Raw genomic sequence first — 18,980 nt, 5'->3', positions numbered from 1 at the left:
CACCGACGCGCGTACAAACAGTCTACGTGCACTAGAAACGATAAAATCTAAACTATAACCCGCCGACAGTAAACGTTTGATTTGAACGTCGAAAGCGTTGCCAACATAATGAAAACAAGATTTCTTCAGTGCACTGCCAATTAATGATCTCACCACCCCCCTTTAACCAGTTTAGAATGAGCGCTCCATCTAGAAAGAACCTTCTTTATGGTTTCCCTACCATAAGACCAGCAAAGCCCCCTTTTATTAAATAGTTGCAAGCCCAAAAACTGTAACTTCCCATCTTTCGCTGATTCAGAGGTGAATTCTAATTCCGGTGCAGCGGTCAAAATAAAATCATGGATCTGAGTAGCAGAAAGCTGATTCGGAGCACAAACCAAGATATCATCAACAAACCTCCGAACCAAAAACCTTTCTCCACCCAAAGAGCCAACAAAATCTGTTATTTTCTTGTCAAGAGTGTTAAGATAAAACTCAGTCAACACGGGAACCACCGCCGAACTGGTGCACACACCTTTCCGCTGTATATAACTGTCACCGTTAAAGTTAAGCACAGTTGCCTTCAGATAGCCCGTCAGAAGCTCCAGTACCGCATCTACAGAAATATCCGCTTTGGCCTGAAAAGAGACTAAATTTTTTTCTAAAAGCTCCCTAACCCTTTCCAGCAACAACACGCTATCTAAAGAATAATACAAATCTCTGATGTACAGGGACATCAACGCGCACGAGCTGCGATGCAGGGGAGAAATGCCCTCGATTAGTTCTTCCGAGTTCTTAAGGGCAATACTGCCCTCCAGATTGACGTGGCCCAAACATCCCTGAAGGAAAACCGCAAGCGACTTTTGCCAAGAACCATTTTCATTAATTACCGCACGGAAGGGGAAATCTACTTTGTGATCTTTTACTAAAAACTTTAAACCAAAAGAAGTTACAGTTTTTGGACTTGCAACTATTTAATAAAAGGGGGCTTTGCTGGTCTTATGGTAGGGAAACCATAAAGAAGGCTCTTTCTAGATGGAGCGCTCATTCTAAACTGGTAAAAGGGGGGGTGATGAGATCATTAATTGGCAGTGCACTGAAGAAATCTTGTTTTCATTGTGTTGGTAAAGCTTTCGACGTTCAAATCAAACGTTTACTGTCGGCGGGTTATAGTTTAGATTTTATCGTTTCTAGTGCACATAGACTGTTTGTACGCGCGTCACTGACCGCTGAGAGGGTTCAAGGTAGAACCTTTGCTGTGATTCCTTATTTTCATGGTTTTTCTCATAGCCTAAAAGCCTTGGGTGCGAAATTTAACGTTAATGTGGTTCTTAGGACGGACTTCCGCTTAGACAGGCTTACTCCGTTTGCCTTCAGACGTGAGGGATGTTGCGGGAAAAAGCACAGAGATCCCTCAGCCTCCTGTGTCGCAGAGGTGGTCTACAAGATCCCCTTTGACTGCGGATTGTGTTATGTTGGTCAGACAGGGCGTTGTTTGAATGACCGACTTGCGGAGCATAAAAGGTGTGTAAAGAATTTGGCGCAGAATTCTGAATTGGTTAATCATGTTAGTTCTTGTAATTTTTGTTCCCCTCTTTGGGATGGAACTTCTGTTTTGTGTAACGAAAAAGAATTGTTTAGAAGGCTAATTAAGGAGACTTTGTGCATTCGCGAGCGGGGGAATTGTGTGAGCCAGCCATCCTTGGTTATCAGTGATCAGATGAAAGAGTTTTTGCTTGTATGAGGGGAGCTTTGTAAACCTTGAGAAAGGGGGGGGGGGGACCGGGAAGCGTTTGCTTGGAGTAGGAAATGGGGATTAGGCTTTAGCGGTTTGGAGGTCACCATGTGTGGTGACTGTGGGGTTGTTGTTGGGGTGGTCGGCTCCCTTTCCGAAAGTTGTTGGAGCCGGGGAGTGGCTCAGGCTGTCTGGGGTGAACGCGTTGGCCGTCTTGTTTTTTGCTTTTGAGTTATTTTTGCTCTTTCTCTTATCCTTTTGTGTGAAAGTCTATTTATTGATATGCTCATATCATTAAAATTCAGCTGCGTATGAGATTTTGTTGTGTTCGTCCGTTTTTTTATCGTTCCCCATCTCAGGGTTTACAAGATGTCAAACAGGTAGCCAATAGGTACGGAGTCCCCTTAGTGATGTCAGCCCCCCAAAAAATGGGTCAAATTTGTTCTAAAGTTCGAGCAAAAATAGAAAATATTACAAAACACAGGTTCCACACAAAACACGTCCGCCCTTACATGCCCTGTTCAACCAGAGTGGTTTATAGCATTCCCCTTTCCTGTGGTAGATCCTGAGTAGGACAGACAGGCCGGTGTATTAATGCCCGGTTAAGGGAGCACAATCTTTCTCTAAATTCAACGGTGGGGGGTCACCTACCTCTGCATTGTCAAGCGTGTTGAGTGTACACCTTCTTTACAAAAAAACCTCGATAATTGGCAGATTCACCGAAAAATGCACTCGGGAAATTTTTGAAGCTTCTAGTACTATACTCCGCTTAGGCGAGCGTTGTGTCAGCCATCCTTCTGTGGCTTTAACCGACAAGGAAATAGCCTTTCTACCAGTGTTGCGGAGTTGCCACTCCGGAGTTGGAATGATTCCGGAATCATTCCGCATTTTCACGACCCCGGAATGGAATTGGAAAGGAATGGCGGTAACAATGAGGGGAATGGAATGGGAATGGATTTAAATGCCTTTTGCCCGGAATGGAATGGGAGTGGAATGGGCCTCATTCTTTATTATTATATTTTTCTGAGGGGGGGGGGGGGGGGGGGGGGGGACTACGTTCAGCTAAACGGAGCCAGTCAGTGAGTCAGTTGCTCAGAAAAAGATATGCGTGGGAAACTGCTAGCAATACAAAAAACAAGCGTCAGAGCAAACACCAAAGGGGGAGGAGGTAGTGGTTGTGCCTTTCACGGACGTGCAGACGACGAGCTTTACTGGTGTTACACGAGAGCGAAACAAGAAACCAAACACCAAGCAAAAGAAGTGAAGGAAGTGGCAAAGAAAGAAGCCGCCATGCACGGTTCCTCATCGTGCTTCTTGTATTAGCTTTTTTTTTTTTTTTTTTTCCACAGCATGGAGAATGTATGTGCGTGCACAGACTGAGATCTGGGAGCAGGGGGCGACTCATAACTCGCAGAGCTCTGATAACTCGTTGACTCGCACGCTGCCGCAAAAGGATGATCAGTTATTGTTTTCTTGTAGTTCAAGGAGCGCTGTTTAGCAGATGGCCAACCCTGCTGCCTTCCATGTTCATTCGCGCGCACTCCTTTGAGGTGCAAAATCTGGGTTTGCTTCGGCATTAAAACAAAGCGAGATTCAATTCTCACTTCTCCTCTCACGCTTTGCGCCGACGCTTGTTTTTTTATACAGCATTTTTATGTGTAAGTCTGCCTTTTACTTGGTCTTTGTTCCTATGCTTGTTTTCTGTGTTATATGTTTTACATTCAAGTGGGTTGGGGTTACAAACAAGCTAGCGGATGCCCAATCATTTTCTTTGACTTTAATTTCTGCATACCTTGTTTCACCTTACGATGGGCCGCTGCGGACGCTTCGAGTCACCCCAGGCAATCCAGCATTGTGAGCTTGGTAAGATCAGTGCTTTTTTGAGGCATTTAGCATTTTTTTCTCAATTGTCTATGCATTTGGCAATGTCAGCTTTATGCTGCTTATGCCGGAAACATTGCACAGTGCCAATTTTTACGTTTAGGAATTGGAGGAATGGAATAGAACGATTCAGCCATTCCAGGAGTGGGAATGGGCCCAGTGTCCCCAATCCTAGGAGTTGAAAGGAATTGAATTATCGAAAACTCTAATTCCCGGAATGGAATTGGAATGGAATGGAGGTGCCCACTCCGCAACACTGCTTTCTACAGTCGTTTGAGTGTGGTTGATGGTGTGTGTCCTCCGCGTGCTCGGGTGCCCCCGTGCGAGTGTGGCCTCGGCTCGAGCTGATACCGGGGGCTGTTCCTTTGTCTTCCTTCAATACATCGAGTTGTAAGTTTGCACTTCTCTCTTCTCTCTTCCCTCTTCTCTGTTCCTTTCTAATTGTGCGCAATTTTAACTATGTTCAATCATTACCAACTCGCCCAACTAACCACTTTACTAAAGTAACTCAAAATTCCATACCGCCAAACAGTATCGTATGCTTTCTCAAGACCGAAAAACACCGAGAAGCAGCACTGTCTACTCACAAAATCCTCTCTGACAGTCATCTCCAATTGAACCAATTGATCCTGTGTCGAACGGAACGAGCGGAAACCGCGGCGGTATTTATTCGGGATGCAACGTTTTTCCAAGTACTGCATCAATCATCTATTAATAATTTTTTCGAGGGCTTTACAAAAACAGCTTGTCAATGCTATGGGCCTGAAACTAGTAGCAGCCTCCGAGTTCTTTCCTGGTTTAAGCAGAGGGATGATTGTAGCCATTCACCATGCTGATGGAAAACGTTCCTCCTCTCATATTCTGTTGAAGAGATATAAAACCAGATTGAGTGTACATAGGTGCAGATGATTCAACACGAAGTAGTGGATACTGTCAGGCAGGTGCATTTATGGTCCTGGCTTCTTTCTGCTGTTTTAGTCGAAGAAATAATGGTGAATAGTGCCTCGAACTTGAAGCAAACTCGAAATGTTCCCCGAGAATATCAGCTTGTTCCTTTAGACTTTTTGGACAGGCTCCGTTGCAGGATAGCAGGGGGATGGTGAAAGCGCGATAGGATCTATTGATTTTTTTAATTCAATCCCAAACCTCCTCTGGGGATATATGGCTATTTATTAATGTCGCAAGCCCTCGGAAATTTGTTCTTTTCGATTGCCGGCGAATGTACCATGCACGGGCCTTCACTTGCTTAAAATGAAGAAGGTGCTTGATGTTGGATATCGTCGAAATATGCTCCATGCCTTGTCTTGTTTTTTTCGTGATTACGAATGTTCTTTATTCCACCAAGGCTTGGGACCGCGTGGGAGTCCCCCCGAGGTTATCGGGATTGCCATTTTGGCTGCCTGAAGGATGTAGTTCATTAATTGTTCGTTCACTTCATCAATTAAACGCTTGCCAAGAGATGTGCATGCAAGCAGTGAAAACTGGCTGATTTCTGATCGGTTTGCATTCTCAAATTTCCAGCGGGGAGTTTGGGTGGGGAGGGTCACAACTGCATTAGTCCGTCTTAAAACAATCGGCAGGTGGTCACTGCCCAAAGGATTATCTGTAACCTGCCATGATAGGGGTCAAAATAAAATTGGTTCACTTATAGAGAGGTCAACTGATGAAAACGAGTTTGTGGGTGCACTAAAATATGTAGCTTTCTTTTTGTTAAACAGACACAAATTTGTAGACAAAATAAACCGTTCGATGATTGCTTCATGTGTATCGCGCCTAGCACTGCGCAATAAAGGATTCTGCGCATTAAAATCACCAAGAATAGTGAATGGATGGGGGAGTTGAGCAATGAGTGACTCAAGATCTTCACACCCTAAATGGAAGTTTGGAGGAATGTACAGCAGCAGTTCCCGAAGAGGCTCGACGACTTCTGCGTAACGAGGAATAAGCTGCGCATAGTAGCCAACCATGCTGAGAAATGCCTGCAGCTATGTGGGTGCTGACGCAGCCTAGATTGCATCCATGTTGCTCTGCGGTGGCCATACTCCCTTGCTGCTAACTGCATGTCCAAGGAAGGACAGTTCTTGTGCAGCCAAAACGAAATTATTGTTAAGTATAAAGCCAGCCCTCTAGATGCAGTCCAGCACCTGCATCAGGCTCTCATCATGTTGTTTGAGGTTGCTGCCAAGGACAATAATGTTGTCGATGTAGCCCAAGGCATTCTTGCAGCTTTCAAGATCGTAACCATCATCATCTGAAAGGCAGGAGGTGCAGAAGCAAGTCCAAAACAGACTCATTTGAGTCTGTACAGGCCTTCCTCTGTAATGAAAGCTGTCAAGTCTCTGCTTTCTGGGCTGAGAAGAACCTGATGGTATGCAGCTGCCATCAGCTTCTGCTTTTCGATGACATCTTCATGTTCGAGACGCTTCAATTCTTCCGAGCCTTGCTCCCTCACAGTGAATGGCAGTCGGCGCAACCTGGTAACAACAGGTTTGATGCCTTCACATACTCTTAGTTTGTGAACAAAGTTTTTGGCGAGGCCCAATTTGCCGTCAAACAAACGTAAAAGTCGGCAATATAGGTCAGGCGAGAGTCCTTCTGGCGTTTGCATAGTATGAAAGCAGCGCGGAGAGGTACCATTGATTTGCAGACCCAAGGAGATGACAGCATCTATTTCCAAGATGTCCAAACATTCGAGAACTACAAAAGGGTATGCCATCACAGCGGTCCTGGAACAAAACAGGAGCAACGAAGTAACTCTCGACGGTGATCTCGTGGTGTGACAAGTCGAATAGCGCCGCCGACGTTGGTTGCAGCGGAGCGGAGTGCTTGTGGTTGGAGTAAGTTGAAGATGGGATTGAAACGGTGTACCCCACTTTAACTAGGAGCAATAAGGTAGCTGCTTGCACTCTAACATCGATGTGCATGCCCGCAGTGTGCTCCCCGGCGAGGCACAAAATGCTCGGGAGTTTGGACGTATCATCGCACTCGACTCCTCAAATGGGGACGGCTCATTTCGCCGACTTTTCGCTTTGGCAGACTCGTTGGAAATGGCCAACCCTGCCGCATCTGCTGAAGTTCTTGTCCTTGGCCTTGCAGCTTGGAGAATTAGCGATATGCTGTGAAGACCCACAACAAAAACGATGCTTGGAGTTCGGCGGTGACGAACCCGGTTTGGTCTGTTTTGGCGGTCCCGTCTCTCGATGCTTGTCTACTCTCCCAACGTTCGCACACGTGGAAGACGATGACTGTTCTTTTGAATTCCAAGCAGCTTCCTCGAGGCTTCTTGCAATGTAGAGTGCACGCCCCAGCGTGGGCGTCGAACCTTCGAGAAGGAGTCGCGCGCATAGAAGGTTGGTGGTCATTTTCGCCACGATGTGGTCTTGGATGAAGTCGTCCAATTTAGGACCAAAGTCGCACGTCGACGAAAGGTCTCGCAGTGCAGTGACAGATGAGTCTACAATCTCGCCTGGGAGTTGAGCACGCCACCCAAAACAATGCCGCTCCACGACGACACTTGTACTTTAAACAAAGGAGGTGTCGAGTGTAGCCAAAGCTGTGTCGTATTCATTGAAGGTAGGCGTACCTCTGTCAGATGTTGCAGCGGGTGTCGGCGGCTGTTTTTCGGGCAGGGTGTAGAATATTCGCTGGCCTTCCACTCCCAAGCAGTAAAAAAGAAGAGCCTTACGACGCGCGGGCGGGTGGCTGTCGTTCCCCGAAGAAAGTAGAAAGTTTCAGAATAGCCGGTGCCATTGATTCCACGGAATGGCGGGCTCGCCGGGCGTCGGCGGGAACGACGGCGGTTGCTGAACGTCCATGGCTCAGTAGGATGTAAAGTTTAAGCCTCGTCGCCAACTGTTGCGTCGTGCGACGTGACCACCCGCTGTCGTTCCCCGAAGAAAGTTTCAGAACAGCCGGTGCCATTGATTCCACGTAATGGCGGGCTCGCCGGGCGTCGGCGGGAACGACGGCGGTTGCTGAACGCCCATGGCTCAGTAGGATGTAAAGTTTAAGCCTCGTCGCCAACTGTTGCGTCCTGCGACGTGACCACCCGCTGTCGTTCCCCGAAGAAAGTAGAAAGTTTCAGAATAGCCAGTGCCATTGATTCCACGGAATGGCGGGCTCGCCGGGCGTCGGCGGGAACGACGGCGGTTGCTGAACGCCCATGGCTCAGTAGGATGTAAAGTTTAAGCCTCGTCGCCAACTGTTGCGTCCTGCGACGTGACCACCCGCTGTCGTTCCCCAAAGAAAGTAGAAAGTTTCAGAATAGCCAGTGCCATTGATTTCACGGAATGGCGGGCTCGCCGGGCGTCGGCGGGAACGACAGCGGTTGCTGAACGCCCATGGCTCAGTAGGATGTAAAGTTTAAGCCTCGTCGCCAACTGTTGCGTCGTGCGACGTGACCACCCGCTGTCGTTCCCCGAAGAAAGTTTCAGAACAGCCGGTGCCATTGATTCCACGTAATGGCGGGCTCGCCGGGCGTCGGCGGGAACGACGGCGGTTGCTGAACGCCCATGGCTCAGTAGGATGTAAAGTTTAAGCCTCGTCGCCAACTGTTGCGTCGTGCGACGTGACCACCCGCTGTCGTTCCCCGAAGAAAGTAGAAAGTTTCAGAATAGCCAGTGCCATTGATTCCACGGAATGGCGGGCTCGCCGGGCGTCGGCGGGAACGACAGCGGTTGCTGAATGCCCATGGCTCAGTAGGATGTAAAGTTTAAGCCTCGTCGCCAACTGTTGCGTCCTGCGACGTGACCACCCGCTGTCGTTCCCCGAAGAAAGTAGAAAGTTTCAGAAGAGCCAGTGCCATTGATTCCACGGAATGGCGGGCTCGCCGGGCGTCGGCGGGAACGACAGCGGTTGCTGAACGCCCATGGCTCAGTAGGATGTAAAGTTTAAGCCTCGTCGCCAACTGTTGCGTCCTGCGACGTGACCACCCGCTGTCGTTCCCCAAAGAAAGTAGAAAGTTTCAGAATAGCCAGTGCCATTGATTCCACGGAATGGCGGGCTCGCCGGGCGTCGGCGGGAACGACGGCGGTTGCTGAACGCCCATGGCTCAGTAGGATGTAAAGTTTAAGCCTCGTCACCAACTGTTGCGTCCTGCGACGTGACCACCCGCTATCGTTCCCCAAAGAAAGTAGAAAGTTTCAGAATAGCCGGTGCCATTGATTCCACGGAATGGCGGGCTCGCCGGGCGTTGGCGGGAACGACAGCGGTTGCTGAACGCCCATGGCTCAGTAGGATGTAAAGTTTAAGCCTCGTCACCAACTGTTGCGTCCTGCGACGTGACCACCCGCTGTCGTTCCCCAAAGAAAGTAGAAAGTTTCAGAATAGCCGGTGCCATTGATTCCACGGAATGGCGGGCTCGCCGGGCGTCGGCGGGAACGACAGCGGTTGCTGAACGCCCATGGCTCAGTAGGATGTAAAGTTTAAGCCTCGTCGCCAACTGTTGCATCCTGCGACGTGACCACCCGCTGTCGATCCCCGAAGAAAGTAGGAAGCTTCAGAATAGCTGGTGCCATTGATTCCACAGAATGGCGGGCTCGCCGGGCGTCGGCACGAACGGCGGCGGTTGCTGAACGCCCATGGCTCAGTAGGATGTAAAGTTTAAGCCTCGTCGCCAACTGTTGCATCCTGCGACGTGACCACCCGCTGTCGATCCCCGAAGAAAGTAGAAAGTTTCAGAATAGCCGGTGCCATTGATTCCACGGAATGGCGGGCTCGCCGGGCGTCGGCGGGAACGACAGCGGTTGCTGAACGCCCATGGCTCAGTAGGATGTAAAGTTTAAGCCTCGTCACCAACTGTTGCGTCCTGCGACGTGACCACCCGCTGTCGTTCCCCAAAGAAAGTAGAAAGTTTCAGAATAGCCGGTGCCATTGATTCCACGGAATGGCAAGCTCGCCGGGCGTCGGCGGGAACGACAGCGGTTGCTGAACGCCCATGGCTCAGTAGGATGTAAAGTTTAAGCCTCGTCGCCAACTGTTGCATCCTGCGACGTGACCACCCGCTGTCGATCCCCGAAGAAAGTAGGAAGTTTCAGAATAGCTGGTGCCATTGATTCCACAGAATGGCGGGCTCGCCGGGCGTCGGCACGAACGGCGGCGGTTGCTGAACGCCCATGGCTCAGTAGGATGTAAAGTTTAAGCCTCGTCGCCAACTGTTGCATCCTGCGACGTGACCACCCGCTGTCGTTCCCCAAAGAAAGTAGAAAGTTTCAGAATAGCCGGTGCCATTGATTCCACGGAATGGCGGGCTCGCCGGGCGTCGGCGGGAACGACAGCGGTTGCTGAACGCCCATGGCTCAGTAGGATGTAAAGTTTAAGCCTCGTCACCAACTGTTGCGTCCTGCGACGTGACCACCCGCTGTCGTTCCCCAAAGAAAGTAGAAAGTTTCAGAATAGCCGGTGCCATTGATTCCACGGAATGGCGGGCTCGCCGGGCGTCGGCGGGAACGACAGCGGTTGCTGAACGCCCATGGCTCAGTAGGATGTAAAGTTTAAGCCTCGTCACCAACTGTTGCGTCCTGCGACGTGACCACCCGCTGTTGTTCCCCAAAGAAAGTAGAAAGTTTCAGAATAGCCGGTGCCATTGATTCCACAGAATGGCGGGCTCGCCGGGCGTCGGCACGAACGGCGGCGGTTGCTGAACGCCCATGGCTCAGTAGGATGTAAAGTTTAAGCCTCGTCGCCAACTGTTGCATCCTGCGACGTGACCACCCGCTGTCGATCCCCGAAGAAAGTAGGAAGTTTCAGAATAGCTGGTGCCATTGATTCCACGGAATGGCGGGCTTGCCAGGCGTCGGCACGAACGGCGGCGGTTGCTGAATGCCCATGGCTCAGTAGGATGTAAAGTTTAAGCCTCGTCGCCAACTGTTGCGTCCTGCGACGTGACCACCCGCTGTCGATCCCCGAAGAAAGTAGGAAGTTTCAGAATAGCTGGTGCCATTGATTCCACGGAATGGCGGGCTTGCCAGGCGTCGGCACGAATGGCGGCGGTTGCTGAATGCCCATGGCTCAGTAGGATGTAAAGTTTAAGCCTCGTCACCAACTGTTGCGTCCTGCGACGTGACCACCCGCTGTCGTTCCCCAAAGAAAGTAGAAAGTTTCAGAATAGCCGGTGCCATTGATTCCACAGAATGGCGGGCTTGCCAGGCGTCGGCACGAACGGCGGCGGTTGCTGAATGCCCATGGCTCAGTAGGATGTAAAGTTTAAGCCTCGTCGCCAACTGTTGAATCCTGCGACGTGACCACCCGCTGTCGATCCCCGAAGAAAGTAGGAAGTTTCAGAATAGCTGGTGCCATTGATTCCACGGAATGGCGGGCTTGCCAGGCGTCGGCAAGAACGGCGGCGGTTGCTGAATGCCCATGGCTCAGTAGGATGTAAAGTTTAAGCCTCGTCGCCAACTGTTGCGTCCTGCGACGTGACCTACGTTCCCAGGCCACGACAGAAGCAGACCGTACGCTCGTACCGAAAAGAATGTCTTTAACCTCGAAGTTGCATGATTTATATACAGGACGCAGGTGGCCATACCTGTGGCGCCATCTCTTATGATGAATGACAACTTAAAATACCGACAGATGCTCTATGGGCACGGTCAGAAAAGAGTTAAAGCGCAGGGTGGAACGAACTCCAAACTTCACGTGAAATAAAACTAGCACAACTGGGAAACCAGGCCACCGAGCACGGCAGAAAGGCATCTGTGCACCTGAGAAAGTAAGAAAGGGAAAGGAATATAAACAGGCAGTTGCAAAAGCCTCCATCCGTTAAGAGACCAGTTCAAGGTGATATCCGCCCGGTCAAGATCAAGCAAGCACGGCGCAGACAGGCAAAGAGGAGAAAACAAATGGGAGCGGAGCAAAACGAAGAGGGAGGCCCAATACATTGCACCGGCCATCTTGAATGGCAGTTTCTAGGCGTGACAGCCAGGAAGGCAAATGCAACAAACGAGAAATTAACGCGGGCGTTTGACAGTACTGGTGTTTGTGAGCGCAACAGCCGGGAAAACGTATGGGCCGAGGACGTATCGACGACGTTCTACGAGAGTGTTTGATATTCATGGAACATTAGGCCACACGTATCATGCCCAGCAAGGACAACAAAATGCATAGGACAATTAAGCACTTAGAACTCTTTGACAAACAGTCACGCACCCAACAGTTCTGAGACTGTGAGGCACTGTTTCACGGACTCCGAACAGAGCGTGAGACCACATTCGGCGAGATTGCGTCGTTTACAGACCATGCCAGGCACGACTGTCGAGTGAACGCCGTCTGGTCTATGGCGGTCACTCACCCAATGGATGGCTATCCGACAGCAGTTCCACGTCCCCCAGCTGAATCACAGTGACTAGGTGCTCCAGTCGGTAGCCCAAACGTCTCAAGGAGCACAGGTAGCCAGGCCAGAACCTAGGAAGGCATTCCATTCACAAACACACGCAATCTCATACATTATCGCCGACTCATCTACAATAAACTCGTGTAGTAACAGACGTATATGCAGACATGACTGGGGTCAAGAGGTTTGTGACATGTCATCTCAACAAAAACACTTTACTACTAAGTTTGGTTTTACCATAAGTGTAAATAAATGAAGCTGGAGCTACAAACTAGAGCATGTTGCCTTAAATGAGGCCTTCAATGCACAAGCGCATGTGCACAGCGTGCACAATCAAACCAAGATACTCTCCCTATAAAAATGGTGGCCAACTCATATAAAAATTCAAGGGTTTGTGGTTTACTATATGGACTGGTAAATGCAGGTAAATATATTTGGTAAATATTGGTTCGACAGCTTCAGAAGAAAACGGACAGTAAAAATTGACTTTATATGTTTAAAATTTTTGGAACTATTTTTTTTTTGCAAATAGATTCTGTCGGGTTCACATGAAGTAAGCATCATTCTCGGCAAAAATGCAATTAAAAAAGCTGGACCACACACAGGGGAGTACATCGTTGATCGTCTAAGAGTGTTTCGCTTAGCGCCAATCACAATTTTCTTGCTCAAACTACGCATTTTGCAGAAAAAAGATAGATGTCATAATTGGTCACGATTAATTGGCCTATATAAAGATATGTATAGCATCAGGGGTAATTATGGATGCTTAATTAATTTAAAATAATAATCTTTCTTATGTGTAAACATACGAGTGCATGGCTTTAATTGAAAAGTAGCTGAACCTCAGTGGGAACAATGGAATAAGCCATTTCTAGTAAGATTTATGGTGTGTGCAGCACTCCAATCTGAATACACCACCCAGGATTTAGTTTCCTATCAGCCACGTCATCGTGCCAAAAGGCGATTGATGCTAAGCTTTTCATGACAAATGCTAGCAAAGAAAAAACCGAGAAAAACTGTATGATTACGGGGGTGCAGATAAACAAGGCATCCGCAATGTCGAAGCTCCACAAAGAAAGTAAGCGAAAAACAGTACTATATCTTTCGGACTAGTCTGCAGGGGCAAATTTCAGTTTAAAACAAAATGGTTGTCCCTGAATAATCTACACTTGGTGTATTGTCAACACCTAGTGCAGACTACACACAAATCATCATTAATACTCCATCATACTAATAATCCGTCAGTGTCGTCATTATGAACAACCTAAAAAACATAAAATCTTTATATAGCCCGCACCTGTAGATAGTCCGCACCGCATAAGCCAAAACTTTTAAGCTTGTATAGCCAGTGGACTAGCACAGTCTGGGCAACATGGCACTGAGTTGGCAAATAAAGAGATGTTGACTTGTCTATTGCCCACACTCACCCATGCAGCTGACAGAGCTCCATGCTCCTGACTGAGATCCATTCCTCGAAGCAAAGGACAGCTTTGAGCTGCTCCATCATCGGCCAGTTGATCTTGTGGGAGTTCATTCTGAAAGTCAGATGTGCCAAGGCCTTTGTTGCTTGAATGGCTGCTTCCACATCACAAACCCACAACCACAGCAAAACCTCACTGACATGTCCTTCAATGGCCCAAGGCAGAAAAACATACTAACATACACGAAACTGCAACAACAAATAAATACTTATTTAGGCGCAACAACTATTTGATTCAAAACAGCCATCACACTGCAAGGTCTGTATGGGTTTCGGATGTTAAAGGAATACTACAACGAAATTTCGGCGCTTTTTTTTTGGTCTTTACGTGTTCAAAGAAGCAGTATCACATTGGACACACCAATATCCTGTTACAAAAGACGCGAAAAGGAATTTTAAAACAAATTAAACGATTAGGAAAGAGCACCTGGTGGATGTCACTAAAGCCTCATTTGTAATGCCTGTCTAGGAACCTTGACAGGTAGTGACGATAACTGTTTCGACTAGAACTAGTATACATGCTTTGAACCTGATGTCATCCCGGCAGCTCTACAGCCAGCACAAGAGAAGAGGGGAGGAAGGAACTTCCCCACTCAATGGGACTCTCTTTTGTATGTCCCAGGCATTGCTATTCTTCCTCTAGAAGATTATAGAAGATTAACCCGTCACTCCAAAATCCCACAAAAGCAGATTTGGGGTTAGTTGCGGTGGTCCAATCGCCGGCATGCTTCGACTGCTTCGGTGGCTCGAATGACAGGGCATCCAGACGGTGCCAGCCTCGCCACAGCTTTGCTCATCCCGAGACAGACTACGTCACGATCGTGCCGGATGTGACGTGCTCTCCGCTGGCTGCTCTCCAAGCGCTTGCCAGAGTGGGCCGTTTCTAATGTTAAATACAGCCATCAGGCTCGAAGTACAAATGTGCGATTGTCATTTACAGATACTGTGGATCATATTCAGCCAATTTCTGAACACGACGGGAATATTTCAAATTTCGTTGCAGTATTTCTTTAGAAGGACATTAACACCACCCAATTTTATTTTTTGCCACGTTATCCATTATAGTGTCAGAAAACTACCCAATCAGTATTTTGCTACAACGTCACATATATTTTTAATAGAGTAAGAAAATGCAACAGCTTGAAACCGAAACTGAACTGGGGAGGAAGAAGAAATATTGCCACGCTCGCCGGCGAGCGACCGCGCGCGTGATTGAGTGGTTAGCGTGCTTGATTGTCGCGCAGAAAGTCTGGGTTCGATTCCAGTCAGTGGAATGATCTTTTATTTGTTCTTTCAACATTGCGTTCACGTGTGTTCGAGAACATTCTCGTATGATCGAGTTCCGAATGTTCCAGTCGTCGAACAATCTAAGCCGATTGTTCCAGAACCCAACGCGCGTACATAAGGGACTCCGCCTCCTGATCTGCAAGCAGTTTCGCCCCAGCGCTCGACTCTGCTGTCTCGCCGACCTCGACGCTCGCGACGCTTTGTTATTATTTTCTATTCCCCTTTTTGTTTTCGGCACAAGTTCGCCACATTAAACGTTTATTTCTTCCTGTTTATTTATTTTCATTCTGGTCACCACCCGTGACATTCTTGGTGGAGGTGCGGGGTACCGCATGCCCGTGCAGCGTTCCCCTCCAAGGGCCCGCAGTGCAAGTCCGGTTCCCAGCTCGGTGAGAAGACCACTCACCGCGGAAGCTGAAACTCGGACCAGCCGCCGCACCAAGGAAGAGGATCCTGACTACGGTTTACTGCTGGACACGCCCAAGCCGAAGACGACGACGATGGCCAACCAGTCGCAGAACCCCGCCGCTCCTGCCGTCGTCTACCTACCCGTCGCTCCTCGGACACCGGCTCCCTTCCACGGCGAAAGCCACGAAGGCATCGACGACTGGGTCCAACAGTACGAACGAGTGGCCCGTCATAACGGGTGGACACCAGAACAGTGTCTACAGAATGCTTACTTCGCCTTCAAGCAACCGCTCGGAACTGGTTCGAGAACCACGAAGCATCGATCACCTCCTGGGAGCAACTCAAAGCTGAGTTGCGAAGAACGTTCACAAACCAACAACAAAGAGAACGCGCGGAAGAGCTTCTTCAAGCGAGGATCCAAGGCCCTAACGAGAGCATCGTCAGTTTCGTGGAGGATGTCCTGCGACTCAGCAACCGCGCCGATCCTCAAGCCTCCGAAGCGAAGAAGCTGAGAATCCTGATGCGAGGCGTCAAAGAAAACATCTTCGGCGGCCTTGTACGAGCGCCGCCTACCACAGTCGAAGGATTCATCACGGAGGCAACAAACATTGAACGTGCCCTTCAAGCACGGGCCTCCCATTACCAGCGACTTCCCGGCGTCGCGGCCCCCTCGACTTCCAGCTGCAACAGCCCGGACCTCCGCGAGATTATCCGGGACGTCGTGTGGGAGGAGATCAAGAAACTTCTACCTGCGGCCGCAAGCCCAGCTTCGCCCTCAATCGCCGAGATTGTCAGGGAAGAAGTTCAGCAAGCGCTGCAGCCTGAGGTTCACGTCAGCACCGCTCCAGAACCACCGACATTGAGTTACGCCGCAGTGGCCCGACGGCCACCGCCTCCTCTTCGCACCTATGTCGCGCCGCCCCGACGTCAGTCTCCTGCGCCGCGGCACGACCGACGCCACGACGACCAGGTCCAGTACGCCTGCCCGGAGCCTCTTGCACCCCGCAAGACCGACGTGTGGCGAACGCCCGACCGACGCCCTCTGTGCTTCCATTGCGGGGAAGCGGACCACATCTACCGCCGATGCCCATACCGACGACTCGGGCTACGCGGGTTCCACCCGAACGACCCGCGCCCCCGTCATGGTGAACGCCCTACTGAGATCGACGAGTACCTGCGAAGACCTCAGTCCCCCGAGCCTGCGTCCCGCCGAGAGTTCCGGTCGCCGTCACCGCGACGTCCAGCTTCGCCGATGCACCGACCACGACGTGAAAGCCTGTCCCCCCTCGCTCCTCGCCGGGGAAACTAGGCGCGGCAACCCCTGGAGGTGGAGTTGCCGAAGACGACCGACGCCAAGATCCTCCACGAACGTCGGGGGGCCCCCACTCGAACGCTACCAGAGACCAAAACGACGCCGCTGCAGTGGTGCCCAATAACCTAAACGTCGTCATCGACGGCCACGACGCATCTGCACTCGTGGACACCGGAGCAGACTACTCAGTCTTGAGTGGGAGGCTCTCCCGCCGCCTTCGAAAAGTCATGACGCCGTGGGATGGACCTCAAATACGAACCGCCGGAGGGCACCTCATCACACCCATCGGGAGATGCACTGCTCGCGTCGAGATCCGCGGTGAGACGTGCCCTGTGAAGTTCGTCCTTCTACAAGACTGTTCCAGAGACGTTATTCTCGGCATGGACTTTCTGTGTGAATACGGCGCCGTCATCGACCTTGGTGAGAACAGATTGACGCTGCGCAAGCCTGTTCCGTCTTCAGAGAAACCTCAAACAGCGTCAGCCGCCGTCCGAGTCGCTGCCGACCACGTGAACCTGCCACCGCGATCAAGTGTTGTCGTACCCGTTGTGGCTGATGCAGCTACCTGCGGCGAAGTTGTTCTTGAAGGCAACCTTCAATTACTCCTAGAAAGAGGAATAGGCGTCGCAAGAGGAGTGGCTGAACTTCAGGATGGGCGCACCGTGGTCTTCGTGACAAACTTTCGACAAGAAGCGCAACACCTCACGAAAGGTTCCGCTGTAGGCCACGTCGAGGAAATTCGGAACTCCGCCGAAATCGCCGCGATTGCTGATGAATCATTCCCACCTCAGCAACACATTACGGCACCAGCGCAGCTCGACATTGACCCCAAGCTTCCAGGCCCGAAACGACGGCAGCTAAGGGAACTTCTCGCCGAATACAGTGACTGCTTCGCGACGTCGTCGAGGGTGCGCCAAACCGCCATTGCGAAACACCGCATCGTTACCGAGGAGGACACGCGCCCTGTGCATCGATCGCCGTACAGAGTCTCCGTTAAAGAAAGGGAGGTGATCCAGGAGCAAGTGCAAGAGATGCTGAACGACGACATAATCCAACCTTCAAGCAGTCTGTGGGCCTCTCCAGTTGTACTGGTTAAGAAGAAGGACGGAACGCTTAGGTTCTGCGTGGACTACCGGCAGCTGAACGCAGTGACGAAGAAAGACGTCTATCCACTCCCCCGCATCGACGACACGTTAGACCGGCTGCGCCCCTCCCGATACTTTTCCTCCATGGACCTGAAGAGCGGCTACTGGCAGGTCGAAGTCGACGAGCGGGACTGAGAGAAGACAGCTTTCGTCACGCCAGATGGGCTGTACGAGTTCAAGGTGATGCCCTTCGGACTGTGCACGGCTCCTGCAACTTTCCAGCGTGTCATGGACACCGTACTGGCAGGACTGAAGTGGCAGAGCTGTCTCATCTATCTCGGTGACGTCGTAGTGTTTTCCAGCGACTTCGACGAGCACTTGCGACGACTCCGAGCAGTTCTCCAAGCCATACGGACCGCCGGACTCACCCTGAAGCCGTCAAAGTGTCGGTTCGCCTATGATGAACTGAAGTTCCTAGGTCACGTGGTTAGTAACGAAGGCGTTCGCCCCGATCCAGAGAAGACTCGCGCTGTCGCAGCATTTCCAGCACCGACAGACAAGAAGGCCGTGCGAAGGTTTCTTGGACTACGTGCCTACTATCGGCTCTTCATCCGGGATTTTGCAAGGATTTCCGCACCACTCACAAACCTCACAAAGGACGCCGAGAAGTTTGAATGGGCCGAGAAGCAGCAGCAGGCATTCGACGAGCTGAAGCGACGACTGCAGACTCCTCCTGTTCTTGGACATTTCGATCAAGATGCGGAAACCGAAATTCACACGGACGTAAGTAACGCTGGACTTGGCGCGGTACTGGTTCAAGTGCAAGACGGCACCGAGCGAGTTATCGCCTACGCAAGTCGGACACTGTCCAAGGCGGAGAAAAATTACTCCACGACTGAAAAAGAATGCCTTGCTGTCGTCTGGGCAATCACGAAGTTTCGTCCGTATTTGTACGGGAGCCCGTTCCGTGTAGTCACGGACCACCACTCGCTCTGCTGGCTTGCGAACCTCAAGGACCCGTCAGGACGCCTCGCTCGATGGAGTCTACGACTACAAGAGTTCAACATGACTGTGGTCTACAAGTCAGGCCGCAAGCACAGCGACGCTGACTGCCTGTCCAGAGCCCTGGTCGAAACACCTTCCGCCAGTAGCAACGACGATGACGAAGAGTGCTTCCTAGGTGCAGTAAACACCGACGACATGGCACGACGTCAAAGAGACGATCCTGAGTTGCGCACGCTAATCGAGCACCTCGAAAAACGAGGGGGTAGTGTCCCCCGTGTCTTCTCGAGAGCCCTGCCGACTTTCGTCCTCCGACAAGGCGTACTTTACAAGGAGAACTTCGGAGACAACAGCACACCATGGCTGCTGGTAACCCCTACCGACCTTAGAGCGGAGATCTTCCAAGCCTGCCACGACGACCCGACGTACGGACACCTTGGTTACAGCCGTACGCTGGCCCGAATCCGTGAAAGGTATTACTG

At 50.6% G+C, this 18,980-nt stretch overlaps 1 protein-coding gene across 1 annotated transcript in view; it reads right to left on the bottom strand.

Moving 5' to 3' along the window:
- The window catches only part of LOC120836177, a 77,950-nt gene that overhangs the window by 12,295 nt on the left and 46,675 nt on the right, over positions 1-18,980 (bottom strand). Inside the window, exons 16-17 of the mRNA XM_040222056.3 lie at positions 13,352-13,459; positions 11,883-11,995 (exon numbers count right to left, since the gene is read on the bottom strand). Coding sequence (XP_040077990.1) covers positions 11,883-11,995; positions 13,352-13,459 — 221 coding nt within the window. The remainder of the gene's footprint in view (positions 1-11,882; positions 11,996-13,351; positions 13,460-18,980) is intronic.

Source organism: Ixodes scapularis, unplaced genomic scaffold (genome assembly GCF_016920785.2).
Source record: "Ixodes scapularis isolate PalLabHiFi unplaced genomic scaffold, ASM1692078v2 PGA_scaffold0__279_contigs__length_252992795, whole genome shotgun sequence".
Classification (NCBI taxonomy): domain Eukaryota; kingdom Metazoa; phylum Arthropoda; class Arachnida; order Ixodida; family Ixodidae; genus Ixodes; species Ixodes scapularis.
The sequence above is the reverse complement of the archived record's forward strand: the minus strand, read 5'-3'. Positions and strand labels throughout refer to the sequence as shown.